The sequence below is a fragment of the Schistocerca gregaria genome, chromosome 4, assembly GCF_023897955.1.
Source record: "Schistocerca gregaria isolate iqSchGreg1 chromosome 4, iqSchGreg1.2, whole genome shotgun sequence".
Lineage (NCBI taxonomy): Eukaryota > Metazoa > Arthropoda > Insecta > Orthoptera > Acrididae > Schistocerca > Schistocerca gregaria.
This window is the reverse complement of record NC_064923.1, coordinates 442,614,663-442,634,183: the sequence shown is the minus strand read 5'-3', so window position 1 is coordinate 442,634,183 and position 19,521 is coordinate 442,614,663. Positions and strand designations below refer to the sequence as shown.

Genomic DNA, 19,521 nt, shown 5'->3' with positions numbered 1-19,521 from the left:
AAAGAAACAATTGCATCATCACACATACAGAAGCATTATTAGTCCCATATAACACTGTCACGCATAATACAGTAAAAGAAGAAGAAGAAGAAAAAGAAAAGGCCAAAGGTCATCATTGAGTTTGAACTTAAGACCTTTGGTAAAATGATTGTGAAGTTCTACCAACTTACCAATGGAACCTATATGTAACACTTACTCACAGTTGTGCTGATTAGTTCTCGTGTCACTTTTAATTAAAGTTTACATCCACTCATCTGGACAACAACACATAGTATGTACTAAATTGGGGTTTTGGATCATACTCTATCTACATACAACGTTTGGTACGGATCTGAGTGTCTGACACCTGGAGGTTAGGGTGTAGGAGCATAACGTGCTGATGACATTCTGTTTGCAAGTATCTTTGTGTGTTCACATCATGCAACTAAGAATCAATATTCATTCCCAGAAATTTTTCATTCGTTGCATGATCTATAGAGGTATCACTTGCGTGTAATTTAAAAATGTTGTGTTCTTTTCAAACTGTAACTCGTATCATTTGGTTTCTTTATGTTCAATGCCACATTATTGCTTATTGACCAATTGTAAACTTGCATCATGGCTTTTTTGTTTTCTCTGTAAGGATTTTCCTTGTTTTCTCAGTGACAACTGATCAGTAACTGTGATCACAAAGATAATTTTTTTCCCATGACTAATGCTACTTGGTAAGTCATTGGTGCATATTATGAACAGTATTGGTCCTAAAACGCTAGCCTGAGGAACTCCTATATTAATGTATTTAGGCTCTGATAAGTATTTTATTAAAAGCTCATATTTATTTGAGTTAGGTGTTATTTCTTCTCTTAGTATCATGTCTGCAAGGTATGATCAGAACCATTTATTAGCTACCTCTCTTATTCCTAATGCTTTGAACTTATTTATTATTAGTAGAATCTTACGGTAAACCTTATGGTCCCCCTCCTCAGGGGACACCACCTTAACGTAGCACTGTCCTTGCGGGCGAGGAGATTTGTGTGTTCTGGATCTCGAGGGCTATGCCAGCAGTAGCTTACCTACCAGAAGGGTCACCCAAGCTGGACAGGCGAAAGGGTAGGAGCCAGACAAAGTGTGTCCCATAACACCCTATCTCTCCCCCTTTCCTTTCCCAAACCTGTCTTCACCATGTCCTTTTTCTGTCATTTCCTGTTATATGTAGAAGACCTCAACAGCAGTGACTGCAAAGAAAGAGTCTTTTGGGATGGTGAAGCTGGCAGAAGAGGCACCTGTTCTCTTTGTGTACAAAAAGACTAGAATTAGTGACCATACCCCAGAGGGGCAGCTATAGACAGTGTCTGACTCATAGGAGCAGCTGATTTTAGGCTGGGCAACCTACTGCCTATGTGGAAAGTAATGGGAAACTATCACATTACATTCCCAAGCAATACATGGTATGTCTCTCCATGTGAAAGATTCCAGAGTTAAAACTTCCCCTCATTTGGACCTCTGGGACAGGAACACATTGAGAGTAAACATTGTGACTCGTCGATCTTTCAAAGTGCCACCATGCAGTTATGCGCGTCCTTTTTTTTTTTTACATGTGGTGCTCTCTGCCAGCCATGCAGCAGCCGCGCCACCAAAGTGGCCAGCCAGCCAGCGACCGCTAGACTTGGACTCAGTGCTGATTTGACTGTTTCCATGTACACATGTCTTACTTTGTCTACTTGCTCTGTGACTTACATGTATGGTGTCGTCTTTGAAATAAGGAAAGAAAGATAAGGATTGGAACATGGAATGTGAGGACACTACTGAAAGCAGGAAAGCTAGAGAATGCAAAACAGGAGATGGAAAGGAACAGATTAGATGCCCTTGGTTTGATAGAAAGTGGAGATAAGCTCCTTTACTCAGGAGAAATCAAGAGTTGCGAAAACGGAGTAGGAATATTGATACGGCAAAAGCTGAAAAATAAGGAAATGATGGTACAATATATTGATGGAAGACTGATGATGACACAACTGAAGGGTAGTTCAAAAGATTTGGTGTTAATACAGGTATATATGACAACCAGCCAGCATAGAGATGAGGAAGTGGAAGGATATTATGAGAAAATACAAGAACTCATCAAGTAAAAAAATAGAAGTGCCTGCATTATCATAATGGGGGCTGGAATGAACTGGTGGGTGAACGAAGAGATGAAGATACAATAGCGACATTTGTATTAGGAATAAGAAATGAGAGAGGTGAATGACTAATTAATTTTTGTGAAGAAAAATCATTAGCAGTGGGTAACACATTATTTGAACATCACAAAAGGAGATGTTACACATGGACATCATATTTGAATAGGGAGAGATATTAGCTGGACTACATCCTGTTGCAAAAAAGGTGGAACTGTTTGAAGAATGCCAAAGCTTATCCAGAGCGGATATAAATTCAGACCACAACCTAGCAGTGGGAGAAATACAAGTGAAGTTGAAAAAAGTCTGGAGAGGCAAAGCAAAAGTAAGACTGAACATAGAAAGACTCAAAGAAGTAGGAAAGGCATCAGATTTGGAAAACAGATTCATGGAAAAATGGGAAAGAGGTAGTGTTGATAAAAGTATTAATGACAAATGGATAAAAATGAGGTTAACGGCTCATGGACTCTGCCAAAGAAGTACAGAATTAGAGTATCCCAAACTACCAGGAAAGAACGGAAAACATGTTGAAAAAGATGGAAGAGTGGAGAAAGTGGAAACTTGTAGAAACTGAAGAACTCAAAAAGACTATCAGGAAACTGAATAATGAATTAAGAAGAGAAACTGAAGAAGCAAAGGAAAAATGGATGAAACAGGAAAAATGGATGAAACAGATATGTGATGAAATACAGAAAATGAGACGATGTATAGACTGGCTAGTGAGATAGATTTTGAATGTAAAAGGAAGAGGAATAGCATGTCCATAGAAAGAGCGAGTAGTACTCTAGCAGACGAACCACAGGAGGTTTTGAACAGATGGCAAGAATACATTGAATGTCTGTATAAGGGGAAGAAATAAACCGTGAAATTGAGATTGAAGAGGAGCAATATGTACCGGAAGATGGAAAGGGATTCACCATCTTGGAAGCAGAAATAGAAAAGATGCTGAAGGAGATGTAGAATAGGAAGACATGTGGAATTGATGATTTGTCAGCAGAACTCTTAAAGAGTGTGGGGAACAAGGTAAGAAAATAAATAGTCTACCTCTGTAATGAGATATATGACAAAGGGGAATAGCCTGAGGACTTCCTTGCAACAGTTATGGTACCAATAGAGAAAAAGAGAAACACTAAAAAGTGTGAAGAGCATAGGACCATCAGTCTAATTTTTCATGCAGTTAAAGTGTTGCTGAGAGTGTTGAATAGAAGGCTATATGGCAAGCTGGATAGAGGGATTGCACAGGAGCAGTTCGGATTAAGATGACAAAAAGGAACAAGAGATGCTATTGGCCTGTTAAGAACTACATGGGAAAGATATATGGAAAAAGCTAGAGAAAGCATTGCTGATTTTATAGATTTAGAAAAAGCTTTTGACAGAGTTCAGAGGAACAAGCTGATAGATATTTTGAAGACAAAAGGAGTAGATGGGAATGCGAGATGACTGATACAGAATCTATATTTACACCAGAAAGTAAGGATAAGGATTGGAAATGAAATGTCAGAAGGAAGCAGCACTGGATGAGGTGTTAGATGATGTTATTGTCTTTCACCACTGTTGTTTAAAGCATATCTTGACGAGATTATTGCGAAAGGCTTAGATGGGAAAAGAGGAATATGTATTGGTGGAAAGAGAATAGAATGTATAAGATTTGCTGATGACACAGTATTAGTGGGAGCAGACAGTGAATAACATGCTGAAAGATCTGAATGAAGCTTGTTTGGAATATGGGATGCAATTAACTCAGCAAAAACATAGAGTATGGTCATCAGTACAAGACACAGACTGTCCAATATTAAAATAGGACAAGCTCCCATTAGCCAAGTAAGTGTATTTAAATATCTTGAAAGCACAATAACTGAAGACTTGAGATGTCACCAGGAGGTGAAAACTCAAATTGCCATAGTGAAGGAGGCATTCAACAGAAAAAGGAGATTGTTATGTGGCAAATTAGATAAAGGTGTAAGGAAACGGCATGGCAAATATTTTGTCTGGAGTGTGTACTATATGTGGCAGAAACATGGATGCTGAGACGAGAGGATGAAAAAATGTTAGAAGCATTTGAGATGGGGATGTGGAGGAGAATGGAGAGGATAAGCTGGATGGAAAGAGTGAGTAATGAAAGAGTATTGGAAAGGGTTGTGAGAGAAGATGTCTGCTGAAGGTCATAAGATAAAGGAAAAAGAACTGGTTGGGACATTCATTGAGAAGGGAGTGCTTGCCAGCAGATTCTTTGGAAGAACTGGTTCGTGGGAGAAGACTGAGAGAAAGAAGGAGATACAAGATGATAGATGACATAAAGGGATGAGAAATTATGTGAACCTGAAGAGGATGGCAGAACTACTATTTGAAAACCTGCCTTTTGGCCAAATGAATGGGAAATGGTATCAAAAGCCTTAAAAATAGCTAAAAATATTCCTATGGTTCACTTATCTTTATCAAGAGCATCAATTGCCATTTTTGTGAATTCCACCGTGGCTGGTTTCATACTTCCATCGCTTTGGAAAACAGTCATTTCCATAAAAAATTGTATTCATTCAAGTAATTCATTAATGTAATGTAAATGTAAAGAAGGAAAGAACTGGGAGATGCAGTTAATAGTGTATGGTCATATCATTCAGAAGGCAGGTTAAGGGGACTAGTGAAGTACAAGAAGGAGGGGGGGGGAGGGGGTTGAATATGAAGAAAGTGTAACCAGATGGGTATATTGAGTAAGTCGAGTGATAATTATTGTAAAGGAAGTTAACAGCCTTGTATTTCCATTTTTTCCAGTGGTAGCAATTTCTTGTATCACCAGTTTGGTTTTGTGGAGTCTCACAGTTGTGGACTGTCTGATTGGAATTTCTTCTTCTTCTTCTTCTTCTTCTTCTTCTTCTCATGATGTTACAAGCCTGCATAGGTCTTAGCCTCTTCAACAAGTTTCTTCCTTTCTGCCCTCTTGAGTGCTATTCTCTGCCATTCTCATCTATCCACCACTTTTGTGGCCTTCCTTTTTGCCTTCTCACAGTTGGCCTCTATTCAAAAACTGTTTTAGTTGTTTGTCCAGTACCCTTCCTAAGGACATGTCCAAGCCAAGCTATTCTGCTACTTTTTATTGTGCAGTTTCAGCACCTTGTGTGAAGGGATCCAGCCCATTGTTAGTTCTAGACCTCCAGAAACCATTGTTGTCCTGAATTCCCTCATAGATCTTGTGCAGAACCATGTTTAAACATTCCGAGCTGCACTCATTAGAGTCCGTGTTTCACATCCACAGGTTACAACTCACCTTATCATGACATACATTTGAAGTTGTAGTTGTCTATTTAATAATGTAGAGGCCAACAATTTCTTAAATGTGTGGAAGCATCCATTACCGCGTAGGATGCACTGTTTTGTTTCAGTTGACATGGGATTTGTCCAATTAATATCAAATCCCAGATAATCAGTTTTGCACATGTTCAAAATTGAAACCAGCAGCTGATAGTTTATTCAAGATATTATTTCCCTTTCTGGTGAAATTCATGTGTTTAGTCTCCTGTACAGTAGTAGCAAGGCCTCTAGATAGTGTGGCTTCTTTCATCTCACCTATCGTTCACGCTGAGACTCTTCTTCTATTAATAATAGGTGCATCATCAGCATGTGCACATAACTGGGTTGACTTTGTGCCTTTGTAACCAGATATTTGAAGCTTTTGAATGACTGCTTTCTGATTTGGATTAAAAAGCATTGTAGAGGGCATCCCCTTATCTGACTCCTTTGCTAATGCTAAACCATTTACTGAGTTCTCCATCCACTCTCACTGCTTGGATAAGTGAAACATACTTAGATCGTATACCAAGCAGTAATAAATCATTTAGCATTTCTTCCCTATCTAGACTGTCAAAGATATGCATGAAGTCTACATAGAGGTTATGAAGCTCAATATTATACTGGTATGCCTTTTCACGTGTTTGCCTCAGCACAAATATCTGATTTGTATTGACCTATGAGATTGACATTCATACTGATATTCTTCCAGAATCTCTTATGCATATACAACTAACCTGTTGTAAATAATATGAGAGAGGATCTTACACTACTGGCCATTAAAATTTCTACACCAAGAAGACATGCAGATGATGAATGGGTATTCATTGGACAAATATATTATACTAAAACTGACATGTGATAACATTTTCACACAATTTGGGTGCATAGATCCTGAGAAATCAGTACCCAGAGCAACCACCTCTGGCCGTAATAACGGCCTTGATACACCTGGGCATTGAGTCAAACAGAGCTTGGATTGCGTGTACAGGTACAGCTGCCCCTGCAGCTTCAACACGATACCACAGTTCATCCCAGAGTAGTGACTGGCGTACTGTGATGAGCCAGTTTCTTGGCCACCATTGACCAGACATCTTCAATTGGTGATAGATCTGGAGAATGTGCTGGCCAGGGCAGCAGTCAAACATTCTCTGTATCCAGAAAGGCCCGTACAGGACCTGAAACATGCAGTCGTGCATTATCCTGCTGAAATGTAGGGTTTCGCAGGGATCAAGTGAAGGGTAGAGGCACAGGTCATAACACATCTGAAATGTAATGTCCACTGTTCAAAGTGCCGTCAATGTGAACAAGAGGTGGCCGAGACGTGTAACCAATGGCACCCCATACCATCACACCGAGTGATACGCAAGTATGGCGATGACGAATACGCAATTCCAATGTGCGTTCACCGCGATGTCGCCAAACACGGATGCAACCATCATGATGCTGTAAACAGAACCTGGATTCATCCAAAAAAAAAAATGAGGTTTTGCCATTCGCGCGCCCAGGTTCGTCATTGAGTACACCATTCCTGTCTGTGATGCAGTGTCAAGGGTAACTGCAGCCATGGTCTCCGAGCTGATAGTTCATGCTGCTGCAAACATCGTTGAACTGTTCTTGCAGACGGTTGTTCTCTTGCAAACGTCCCCATCTGTTGACTCAGGGATCAAGACATGGCAGCACGATCTGTTACAGCCATGCGGGTAAGATGCCTGTCATCTCGATTGCTAGTGATACGAGGTCATTGGGATCCAGCACAGCATTTTGTATTACCCTCCTGAACCCACCAATTCCACATTCTGCTAACAGTCATTGGATCTGGATCAACGTGAGCAGCAATGTCGCGATATGATAAACCGCAATCACGATAGGCTACAATCCGACCTTTATCAAAGTCGGAAATATGATGGTATGCATTTCTCCTCCTTACACGAGGCATCACAACAACATTTCACCAGGCAACACTGGTAAACTGCTGTTTGTGTATGAGAAATCAGTTGGAAACTTTCCTCATGTCAGCATGTTGTAGGTGTCACCAACGGTACCAACCTTGTGTGAATGCTCTGAAGAGCTAATCATTTGCATATAACACCATCTTCTTCCTGTCAGTTAAATTTTGCATCTGTAGCATGTCATCTTCATGGTGTAGCAATTTTAATTGCCAGTAGTGTATAAGTTACATTCAGCAATGTAATTCCTCAGTAATGTTAACAACACGTCATGTCTCCTTTCTTATTGATTGGTAGGTTTGCTCCTAAGGTCCACTCTTCTAGGATTTTTTTTTTTCTGATTCCATATCAACTTGTTAAGTTTGTGGATTTACTTATGGAGATCAGTTCCTCCATTTTTCAACAGTTTTGCTGTTATTCCATCAGTTTCTGGTGCTTTGCAGTTTTTTAGACACTGCAATACCATCTGTAATTTCTCTAATACAGGTTCCTCCATCTCTGTATCTGCACTGTAATAGACTGGCTGCACTCTTCTGGTAGGATTGTCTTCCAGAATTCCCTTGAAATATTTTATCTGCCTGTCCAGAACCTCTTCTTTGTCTATCGGCAAATTCCCCTCTTTGCCCTTACATGATGTTATGCTGGGTCTATATTCTTGAGTTTCTTCTTTAATTTTCTTATAAAACATTTTGCTCTCATTCCTTTGGTAGTATTCTTTCATCTCCTCTGTCTTTCTCCTTATGGATTCCCTTTTTTTCTCCTACACATCCTAGCTGCTTCTATTCTTTTTTCATATATAATGCCTGATTTGATCTTGTATTTTACTGCGAACACTTCAGTATTGCTTCCTTTCTCTGTTCCATTTCCTGCCTGCATTCATCGTCATATCAGTCTTCATTTTTAAGTCTGTTTGTTTCCCCCAATATTTCATGTACTACTGTCAGAATAGCATTTTTAATTGCGTTCCATTCTTCTGCTATATGCTGTTCACCATCTTTTGTTTGTAACTCTTATCTCAATCGGTTCTGATGCTCGTGAACAGCATACCTATCTTTCAGTTATTCTATATTCCATTTACTTACTTTGGTACTATTTCCTTTGGCAGCCATAGCAAGTCTGTGCCTCATTTTGGCTCCTATTAGACAGTGGCTAGAATCATAGTTAGCTCCTCGGAAAGCGCACATTTTCCATATTATATGCCCACCTCTTTGATTCCAGTACATGGTCTACTTGATTTGCTTCATTTGATCCTGGTATTTTTGAGGTCCCGTTGTAGATATTTTTCCTTGGGAACAAGTACTTACTGCCTTTAGTTCGTTTGTAGAAGCAAACTAGACAACCTCCATACCATTGTTACTTGTTCCATTATGCAGAGTTTCCTTGCCAAACACAGTTCGAAAAACCTCTTCTTTGCCAAGTTTGGCATTATAGTCACCAAGGATGATTTTGGGGTAATATCTAGATATTCTATTACAAACCACCTGTAGCTGATTATAGAAATCATCTCAATCTCTTCACCTGATTCTTCTCTTGGTGCATATACATTCACAAAGGTCATATTGTGAAATTTGCGTTTGGTACACAGAGTACATATTCTTTTGTTGTGTGGAGTGAAAGCAGTGACAGATCTGTGCATTTTTTTGGGGCATACAGACCCAACTCCATGCTACCCTTGTCTTTTGACTTTCCTTAATAATATAGTGAGAATTTATGCTTATGAATTTTACGCCTTCCCTTGCAACTGATTTCCTTAAGTGCACCAATTCCAATTCCATACATTTGTCTCTCTTCCACAGTACTATTCATAGGTTTTAACTGCAGCAGTGTACACACATTCCACAATCAAAATTTAAACACTGGTATATGTGTATTCCTGTTCCTTGGTGTAATTTGTCTTCATAAGGGCAGTCTCACACTCTCTGTTAAACTATTCATGATGATAAGCTTTTTACAAGGCAGGGTGTGAGACATGCTTCATCTGGCTTCTCCATTGGTGCCAGTCAAGATAGGGTGAACCCTGCCAGCAGCTATGCTATCGCTGCCATAGCCTCCAGCTTCTTCAGAGTTAGCAGGCCTCCCACCTAGCATATTAGATGCCTCAAACAAGATGGTATCTAGTGGGAAGGATTGGGATTTATGTAGGTGAAAGGACTTTGTTTTTTAGTCATCAGTGCTCGAACTTCTCTCCTGTGCCTACCTCTGCATCGCAGAGTAGCACTTGCAACCTACATCCTCAATTATTATCTGCTGGATGCATTCCAATTTCTGTCTTCCTCCACAGTTTTTCCCTCTACAGCTCCCTCTGGTATAATGAAAGTCAGTCCCTGGTGTTTTAACAGATGTCATATCATCCTGCCCCTTCTCCTTGTCAGTGTTTTCCATATATTCCTCTCCATTTCTCATTCCTTACATTATCAGCCCACCAAATTTTCAACTTTTGTCTTTAGCACCACATCTTAAATGCTTCAATTATCTTCTGTTCTGTTTTTCCCAAGGTCTATGTTTCACTACTGTATATTCTCAGAAATTACTTCCTCAAATTAAGGCCTATGTTTGATACTAGTAGACATCTCTTGGCCAGGAATGTCCTTTTTGCTAGTGCTAGCCTGCTTTTGATGTCCTCCTTGCTCCATTCATCATAGGTTATTTTCCTTCCCAGATATCAGAAATCCTTAACTTCATCTACTTCATGACCATCAATCCCGATATTAAGTTCCTCACCATTCTCATTTCTTGTCTTTCTTCGATTTACTCTCAGTCCATATTCTGTAGTCATTAGATTGTACATTCCGTTCAGCAGATCTTGTAGTTGTTTTTCACTTTCACTCAGGATAGCAATGTCTTCAGTGAATTGTATCATTGATACCATTTCACCTTGAATGTTAATTCCACTCCTGAACCTTTCTTTTATTTCCATCATTACTTCTTCCCTGTACACATTGATCAGTAAGCAGAAGACTAAATCCTTGTCTTATGCCCTTTTTAATCCAAGCATTTAGTTCTTGGTTGTCCACTCTAATTATTTCCTCTTGGTTCTTATACATATTGCATATTACCTGTCTCTCCTATAGTACCTCTACTTTTCTCAGAATTCTGAACATTTTGCACCATTTTACATAGTCGAATGCTTTTTCTACGTTGACATATTCTATGAACATGTCTTGAATTTTCTTTAGTCTTTCCTCCATTATCAACTGCAATGTCAGAATTGCCTCTCTGGTGCCTTTACCTTTCATAAAGCCAAACTGATTGTCATCTAACACATATTCAATTTTCTTTTCCATTCTTCTGTATAATATTCCTGTGAGCAGCTTGGATGCATCTGCTGTTAAGCTGATTGTGCAAAAATTCGTGTACTTGCCAGCTCTTGCAGTCTTCGGAATTGTGTAAATGATATTTTTCTGAAAGTCAGACAGTATATTGCCACACTCATACATTCTACACAGCAGTGTAAATAGTCGTTTTGTTGCCACTTCCACAAACAATTTTAGATACTGTGATGGAATCTCGTTGATCCCTTCTGCCTTATTTGATCTTAAGCCTCCAAAGCACTCTTAAATTCTGATTATAACACTGGATCCCCTACCTCTTCCAAATCAACTCATGGGTTTTTTTCCCCAAATCATGTCACACGAATCTTCCCCCTCTTGGAGGCCTTCAATGTACTATTTCCACCTATCTGCTCTCTCCTGTGCATTTAACAATGGAATTCTGGTTGCACTATTAATGTTACCACCCTTGCTTTTAATTTCATAAAAGATTGTTTTGACTTTCCTATATGATGAGTCAGTCCTTCAAACAATAATTTCTTTTTCTATTTCTTCACATTTTTCTTGCAGACATTTCATCTTTGCTTCTCTGCACTTCCTGTTAATTTCATTCTTCAGCGACTTGTGTTTATGTATTCTTGAATTTCCCTGAACATTTTTTTACTTCCTTGTTTCATCAATCAGCTGAAGTATTTCTTCTGTTACCCATGGTTTCTTGGCAATTACCTTCTTTGTACCTATGCTTTTCTTTCCAGCTTCTGTGATTGTCCTTTTTAGAGTTGTCCATTCCTCTTCAGCTGTACTGCCTACTGGACTATTCTTTATTGCTGTTTCTACAGCCTTAGAGAACTTCAAGAGTATCTTGTCATTCCTTAGTACTTCCATATCCCAATTCTCTGCATATTGATTCTTCCTAAGTAATTTCTTACACTTCAACCTACTCTTCATCACTACTACACTGTAATCTGAGTCTGTATCTGCTTTTGGGTATGCCTTAGAATCCAGTATCTGATTTCAGAATCTCTGTCTGACTGTGATGTAATCTAACTGAAATCTTCCCATGACACCTGGCATCTTCCATGTATTCCTCTTCCTCTTGTGATTCTTGAGTAGAGTATTCACTATTACTAGATGAAATGTATTACAGAACTCATTAGTATTTCTCCTCTCTCATTCCTTGTCCCAAGCCCATATTCTCCTGTAACCTTTTCTTCTACTCCTTACCCACAACTGCATTCCAGTCCCTCATGACTATTAGATTTTCATCTCCTTTTGTGTATTGTATTACCCTTTCAGTATTTTCATATACTTTCTCTCTTTCTTCATGTTGAGCTTGTGACATCAGCATTTATACCTGAATTATTGTTGTCAGTGTTGGTTTGCTGGTTGAGTCTGATAAGAATAACACTATCACTGAACTGTTCACAACAACACGCTCTCTGTTCTAGCTTCCTATTCATACCAAATCCTACTCCTGTTATTCCATTTTCTGCTGCTGTTGATATTACCCTATACTCATCTGACCAGAAATCCTTACCTTCTTTCCATTTCACTTCACTGACCCCTACTATATCTAGATTGAGCCCTTGCTTTCCCTGTTTCAGATTTTCTAGCTTCCATACCACATTCAAGCTTCTGACATTTCATGCCCTGACTCGTAGAACGTTGTCATTTCGTTGATTATTCAGTCTTTTTCTCATGGTCACCAACCTCTTGGCAGTCCCCTCTCAGAGATCCAAATGGGGGTTATTCCAGAATCTTTTGCCAATGGAGAGATCATCATGACACTTTTTCAGTTACAGGCCACATGTCCTGTGGATACATGTTATGTCTGTTTAATGCAGTGGTTTCCATTGCCCTCTGCATCATCCTGCTGTTGATCATTGCTGATTCTTCCGCCTTTAGGGGCAGTTTCCCACCCCAAAGGCAAGAGAGTCCCCTGCATCGCTGTCCACTCCTCCGCCCTCTTTTACAAGGCTGTTAGCAGAATGAGGATGACTTCTTATGTTGGAAGTCTTTGGCCACTAATGCTGATTATTAATCACAATTTAAGCAGTGATGGGTTTCGAACCCAGGACTGAGAATGGTTTGATTCTAATGAAAGACACTATCCCTAGACCATGGGTACACTAAATCTTATGATAATATTTTTCAGGTCTGTATTCTTTTTTTGTGAACATAAAGTTTGTTCATCATCATAATCACAGAAAATTTGACAATGATTTCATTATTTTCTGTTGTATTTCTGTAATCTTCAACATACTATTATTCATTAGCACGCAGTTTTCTACTGACTGCAGAATTCAGGAGTCCCTTCATTGATACAATGTAAGTTCACAAATATGGGAAGAGGAAGAAGGAACCTCTACAAACTACATGTATGCCACACTGGCTAATAACAGTAATTATCCTGCTTACGTCTACTTACATTGTATTATTTAGGGGAATGTATTGTACAGTATTCATATTTAAAGTTGCTGTACATCAATAATAACAGGACCTACAAAAAAGAGAGCTTTAATTTTGCACTTACACTAATGAGATTCAGTTTATATACCAGTAGATTCTTCACACATACATATAATGAAATAGATATTGAAGATAGGGGTTTTATTTAAAATACTGAAACTTATTTTACTAGCTAGAGTATCACCCACAGTAACTGATTTTGAATTAATTATTAACTGCATACACCATTCATTGTAAATGTGCTAACATGTCAATCCAAAACTGTAAAGCTCAAAGAAAATGTGTCAACATAATGTATAGGAAATGAACGTACTTCTTCGTTTTGAGTAATATATATTTTATTGTTTCTTCGTCATGTTACATAGAAAATTTCATCAGGAGTGGAAAATGTTGCTTTATGTTCACAGTTGTACAGGGAAGTTCTGGCTCAGTACGATGTGCCAAAAGCCGCTCCCGTACTCACCAGACTCCACACACCGCAGCCTGGTCCACACCCAGAAAATGAGACATATGACTGGTGATAAAAGTTCTGATAAAACACCATTCCATCTGCTTGTCAAATGCATTTTAAGAGCGGCAAGAACTGAAGGTTGTTATTTTAATTTTGACATAGGTAAGAAATAATACCTCCTCAGTTTATAAAGAATTCTACAATGGTTTGTGAGTGAGTGACTGGCATGCCAGGAATCTATTATGTGAGATCATAAAATTACTGCATTGCAATTGGGTGAAAACATCTTCCAATATTTCAACAAAAACTTAATGCTGATGGTTTATTGTACTGTTTCCTCATTGATGGCTCCATCATAACCAGCATTATTCTACTTGTATTAAGAGAAGCATCTTATATAAGTGAAAGCCATTTTTTAAGAAAACAAGAAAAATGAAGCAAAATTGATAAGAACAAAAAGTGTTTTATGTTAGTAATGAAAATTGTTGTACATGTAAAGAAAGTTTATTATACTATATTAGAATAAGTTAATAAAATCCTACAAGGAATAAAGTGGACATAAGCAGCTGAATACTATTACTGAAATTACTTTTGTAAAAAGTAATTCATGTACTATTAATAAGAATGTTTGAAACATTGTTTTTAAGCTAATATGCCAAATATTGGAGAATGCTTCTGAAGAACACCAGTTCAATATAAATAAATACAAAGTGCATATTATTATTTACTTTAACTGGTGAATTTCTAAAAATTGTTGAATGATGTTTTATAATTACCAACTAACACAATATTTTTATGCTAATGAACTCTGTTAAGGACATGAACTTCTTAAATCGAATGATTCAGTAAGTCAGGAATTTGGGTTTGATACATAATTCACAGTATTTGTAACAGAGAAAATTTTTTTGTTAATCCAATCACAAATTTTTAAGACAAGTGTGCCTATTTCAGTTGAGTAAAATTACAGTTGTAGTTTATAAGATACATGTTATATTATGGTACATAATTACAGGTCTTAATGGTTTTATAATGTACCATACCACAAGTATATAGACATAAAAATATTAAAATTTTGCCACTCCAAAGTGAAATATGTACCAAATCACACAAAGCAGTTCTTGATACATGGTTTGCAAAATTCTATGATGGCTGTTCTCTTGATCTATTTAAATCACAGTGAATTGCCACGCAGACTAATGTAACTAAAATATAACAATGTATTATATCAATTAATGTAAGTAGTACTGATGTAGGGATCAACTGGTAGAAGAAAAAATAACTAATGGATAAATGGATAAGTGTCATCACTGGTAAAGAACTGTAGTCAAGCATTTGGAGCAATCTTAAATGTGAGGAGCTTTTGCTGTTCAAGTGACAATCTTTTGTCAGGTAGGCACAACTATGTTCTGTAATTATAAATGTAAAAGAAAACTGTAGCTGGACCACTGGTGCCCAATGAAAAATATATTTCATGTGGAACACTGTTGTTAATTTTACTGGTACTGAATAGTTGAAAGATCCTCTGGAAATGTATGGGTATGTACATATAGTTATGTGTTTAGAAAAGAGTAAAAGTCACTGTATGTGGGATGCTGTTAATATAATTATTTTATCCAATACATGTACAAATTTATTGCTCTATCTGTGTTATTTGACCAACTCAATCACTTATATGTAGTATTAGGAAGTAGAAAGTGATTTTTACATGTTCATCTACACCTCTTGTATTTTGAAATGGAAGCCTAAATTGTCCTAAGTTATCCATGTACACTACATAATTTTAATTTTAAAAGAGAAGTTGGAGAATTGTTACTGGAGTGTGATAGTTTGCAGGGCCTTCTTCTTGATAAAAAGAAACTGAAACATATTTTTAGAGGAAAATATGTTTTTTTCCAAAATCTTTTGTGTAGTTTAGTAAATCTCCTGCATTCAACTAAGATAATTTTTATTCTTAATCAACAGCTACAAGATGAAATCTGTGATCAAATTCCATCAGACTTGCTACCTGATCTCCACACAAAGATGTCAAGGAATTACAACTTGTTTAGGAAAAGAAATTTTGGGTGGAAGTAAGGTACACACAATACTGATACAAAATCTTTAGCTGATTCAGGTTGCTGCTCGACGGTCATTAAACTTTGGTCAAGGTATATTTTTTTCAGTATTTTCGAAAAATATAACAAAAGGTCTTAAACTGACTCTATAGGTTTTCAGCAATATTAAATAACCATCCAGGGATGTTGTTCGGACGTCCATTTAGTTTCTGTGTGTCTTGTTGGATCTATGTTTAATACAAACTGAGAATAAAATTAAAATTAACACAAATGTTTTCATAAAAGGTTTCCATTTTTGTCACTAACCTAGACTATAGCTTCCACTGTACTTATTAGTGTACTGCAAATAGGATGAAGTCGTGCAGACTGAAGTATATACTCTATGAGATTTCTGATCTGTCTTTGAAGTAGTATTAATGTTTTGTTATTTACAGCCTAAGTACATTTTCTTTAAGCTGCTGTAAGAGGCTACTGGTTATCAATTTTATTATTATCTGAGAAATATTTTACTGCAAATGTTGCTGTTTTATCAACAGGAAAATTTTAAACTTTTCTTTCTGTCCTTCTTATAGGTAAACTGTTATTCTCTACTGTTATTTTCTTTTTATTTGAGAATATCAACTCATTTTATAAGTAATACTACCTTTATTTTGTGTATAATACTAAGAAAAATCATTTTTTAATGCTACATTGATTTTTATTTCAGTTTGCATGGGTTACTGCTCATGCACACATGAAAAGCTGTTGAATAAAATCATAATACCAAAAAAGAAAAGTAAACAGGAAATGGTTGAATGGTATGGGATAGAAATACATATGGTTAAATCACTCACACTCTGTGTGTCAAGGAAGAATATGAAATTTATGTGGGATGCTATAGAATAATACAATTAAAAATATTTGATTGAAATTATAATGATATACAGCTGGCAAGAAAGTAATTTCTCAAAAAACACTTAGCATGTTACTGAAAAAACCAGCTTGAATCTCAGGAAGGTACAGAACAGTTGGAAATGATTTTTATGGTGTATCATGGTAGCAGAAATTTGTGGAAGCAAGTTTTGATAGGTGTGTACTTCATACACACACAGTAGGAGAACCATTTTCTCATCTGATGATAAAATTTAATCCCTCGCACCACAAGACCTCATGATATTTACAACTTGACTTGATAAGTCATTGTATACAGTGCATAGTAACTCCTCACTCATGGCCTGTACTTTACTGTTATCACAATGTTACATCACCTTTTACATCTGAGAATTGTTTTGAGTTGTATCTCACTGTTCATGTTCTGTGAGCCACTCTTTGCATATTTTACACATTAAATATCATGGCTCAAAATAACAACTGTAAAAGTCATCAATGTGTCCTATTACGGCCAGTGCTAATATTTTACAATACTAAGTCTAAATGAACTTTAATGAATTTTGAAGGTATTCAGTTCCATTTCTTCTTTCAAGATTATGGGAGTGTTGATATTACCAATAGAAAATCCACTGCCTCTATAGTAAAGGTCAGATTGCACAAAATAACATTTGATAACAGTACTTAGTTGAATCCAAGGGCAATACCTACAAGCAACCACCATGACCAATGGTAGACCCATCAGTCCTAATGCCCTACAGACATTTTGTGAGAGGATAATAGTTTTATGTAAAATGTAGGAATACAATCATTATGTGCTAATCAGAATTATGCAGCCATACTAGATATGTGGTCATACTGAACGAGACACACCTATGATCACTGTCAGTTAGGATCAGATCTTAGTTTTTCCCATTTCTATAACTAGCAGATAGGAGACATCAACTTGACCATTAAGTCAGATTCCTCTTGAGTGGAAGAGACTAGGAATTAATATTACTATATGATGTTTTATTTCTCCAGTAGCTGTACTACATGAGATGGTCACAATTATTTCCTCCTCTCTAACTATTAACATCTTACAGTTTCCTATGACTTTGGTATCTCCTGAACCCTGTTACCAATTTTGCATTTTTCATTTTTCTCTTTCTGTCAAAGGACTTGTCAAAGTCCCAGTACTCGGTGTACATAAACATCTTATATCTTGAACAGATTGTAAATGTGATTAGCCATAAGTTCATAAGTTCCCTTGTTAAAGACTGGAACTTAGTCTGTCAGAATCAAATTAAGGCCTGTCTGTGATTTATTAAATCTCTGTTCAGAAACTTTTTTATGTATAATTCTTTTGTACACTCCATGGAAGCATGGAACAGACAAAATTTCTACAGATGAGAAAGCAAATTTCCTAACAGCTGATTTCAGGGTTGTCAGTATGATACAACCTATCAACTACAAGTCACCAGCGATACTAAACCATGATTAAGGAGATTACTTTGTTAAAAGGACTCAAAGTATTAAGAAAAAGTGTAGTTTGTGTCTATTTAGACATACTGGCAGAATTGTAACTAATGATGTTACTGTACTGGGACCAATTTCCCTCCTGTAAAAGAACTGAAAACACTTTTCTAATGTTAAAGAATGGTGATACTATTAATTCAGAAATAAGATCAATATCCTGTTAATTTAATTTGCATTGTATTCCAAGGATCTATATGTAGTCACAGCTTTCTTCCTTTGATAGCTGGAGACTTGCCATACCTAGTTCAATGTGGCATTCATAATCTAAATTTGCTGTAAACTAATGGTAGGAATGGTGAAAGCTGTCACCACATCTATTATATGTAAAATAATTATTTACCATGCATCTTTGTTTATTATCTATTTCGCTTATCAGGTGGGAGCTGAGAATTAGTAGGTTATGGGGATTAAAAACTGTATACAAATTAACCCATGTAAGTCACCACAACCAAGTATTGCATTTAGCTGGTGGGTTCAGATCAGATCTCAGCCACCTCTATGAGCTAGAAACCAACCATTTGTCTACTGCATGTACCTGCTGCAGTTGGGGTATTAAATTAAGAAAACAGCTGTGTATTAATAAAAGTAATTTTAATTTCATAGGTGTATAGCGGTCAGTTAAACAGTGGCAGCTGGTGATCATGTGCCGAGGTGTTACAGCACACTGTAAATATCACACTAAATTATGCTATTTCTCTTTGAATCTGAGCTGTAATTCACCCTAAAATTGCACCATTCTTCTTAAAATGGTCAGAAGCATATTTTGTAACTCTCTCTCCAAGGTAACTAAAAACCAGAGTGTCAAGTGCTGAAATGGTTCCAGCCATACTATGATCAACTCAGAGAATGAGCACAGAGGTCTGTCTTTGACTTTTCATATGATGTCATCCTTGCAGCACCATTTCAGAAGGGTTCTTCTGTGGAGCACTGTTGGTTCACTGAAGGACTGCCTTATGGTGGATTTTTTCTTCAAAAGTGCGTGTGAAGTATTGTACAACGAACATAGCAATGTCTGTAGCTGGTCTGCTAAAGAGGTCCTTTCCAGTACATCTTTGGTGGAGAAAGTAAAATTTGAAAGTTAATCAGGCCATATCCAAATTTAAATCTATTTCAAAAGGCTATAGGGTAAAAAAGCAAGTATATGAGGAAATTTAATATGAAAGTTTAATATCTCCAATGCACTTTTTTGCTTTCCATGTTTTTGATCTGAGAACAGTGATGTGTGGAGACAGGGGAAGTGAAAGATTGGTGGTGTATTAATCCATTAATAAGAAACATAGTGGAAATCATAAACATATAAACAACATATCTTAACCTAATGCATTAAATAAAGTTACTAATGCAACAATACTAAGTTGTGCCTGTCATGGCAACATAGTGAAACACAATCAGCAAGTAGAAAAAAAAAAAAAAAAAGAAAAAAGAAAACAGGTTATGGTCTCTAGAATTATTGACTGTATAAAATTCTGTGGTACTTTCAAACTGGCATTGAGAGGGCGCAATGAGCCA

General features: G+C 37.0%; 1 protein-coding gene across 1 annotated transcript in view; it reads left to right on the top strand.

The window, feature by feature from the left end:
- Positions 1-15,052, top strand: part of LOC126366017 (major facilitator superfamily domain-containing protein 6) — a 344,070-nt gene extending 329,018 nt beyond the window's left edge. The window contains exon 13 of the mRNA XM_049970901.1: positions 13,530-15,052. Within this exon, the coding sequence (XP_049826858.1) occupies positions 13,530-13,643 (114 nt within the window). The 3' untranslated portion in view covers positions 13,644-15,052. The remainder of the gene's footprint in view (positions 1-13,529) is intronic.
- The last annotated feature ends 4,469 nt before the right edge of the window (positions 15,053-19,521 follow it).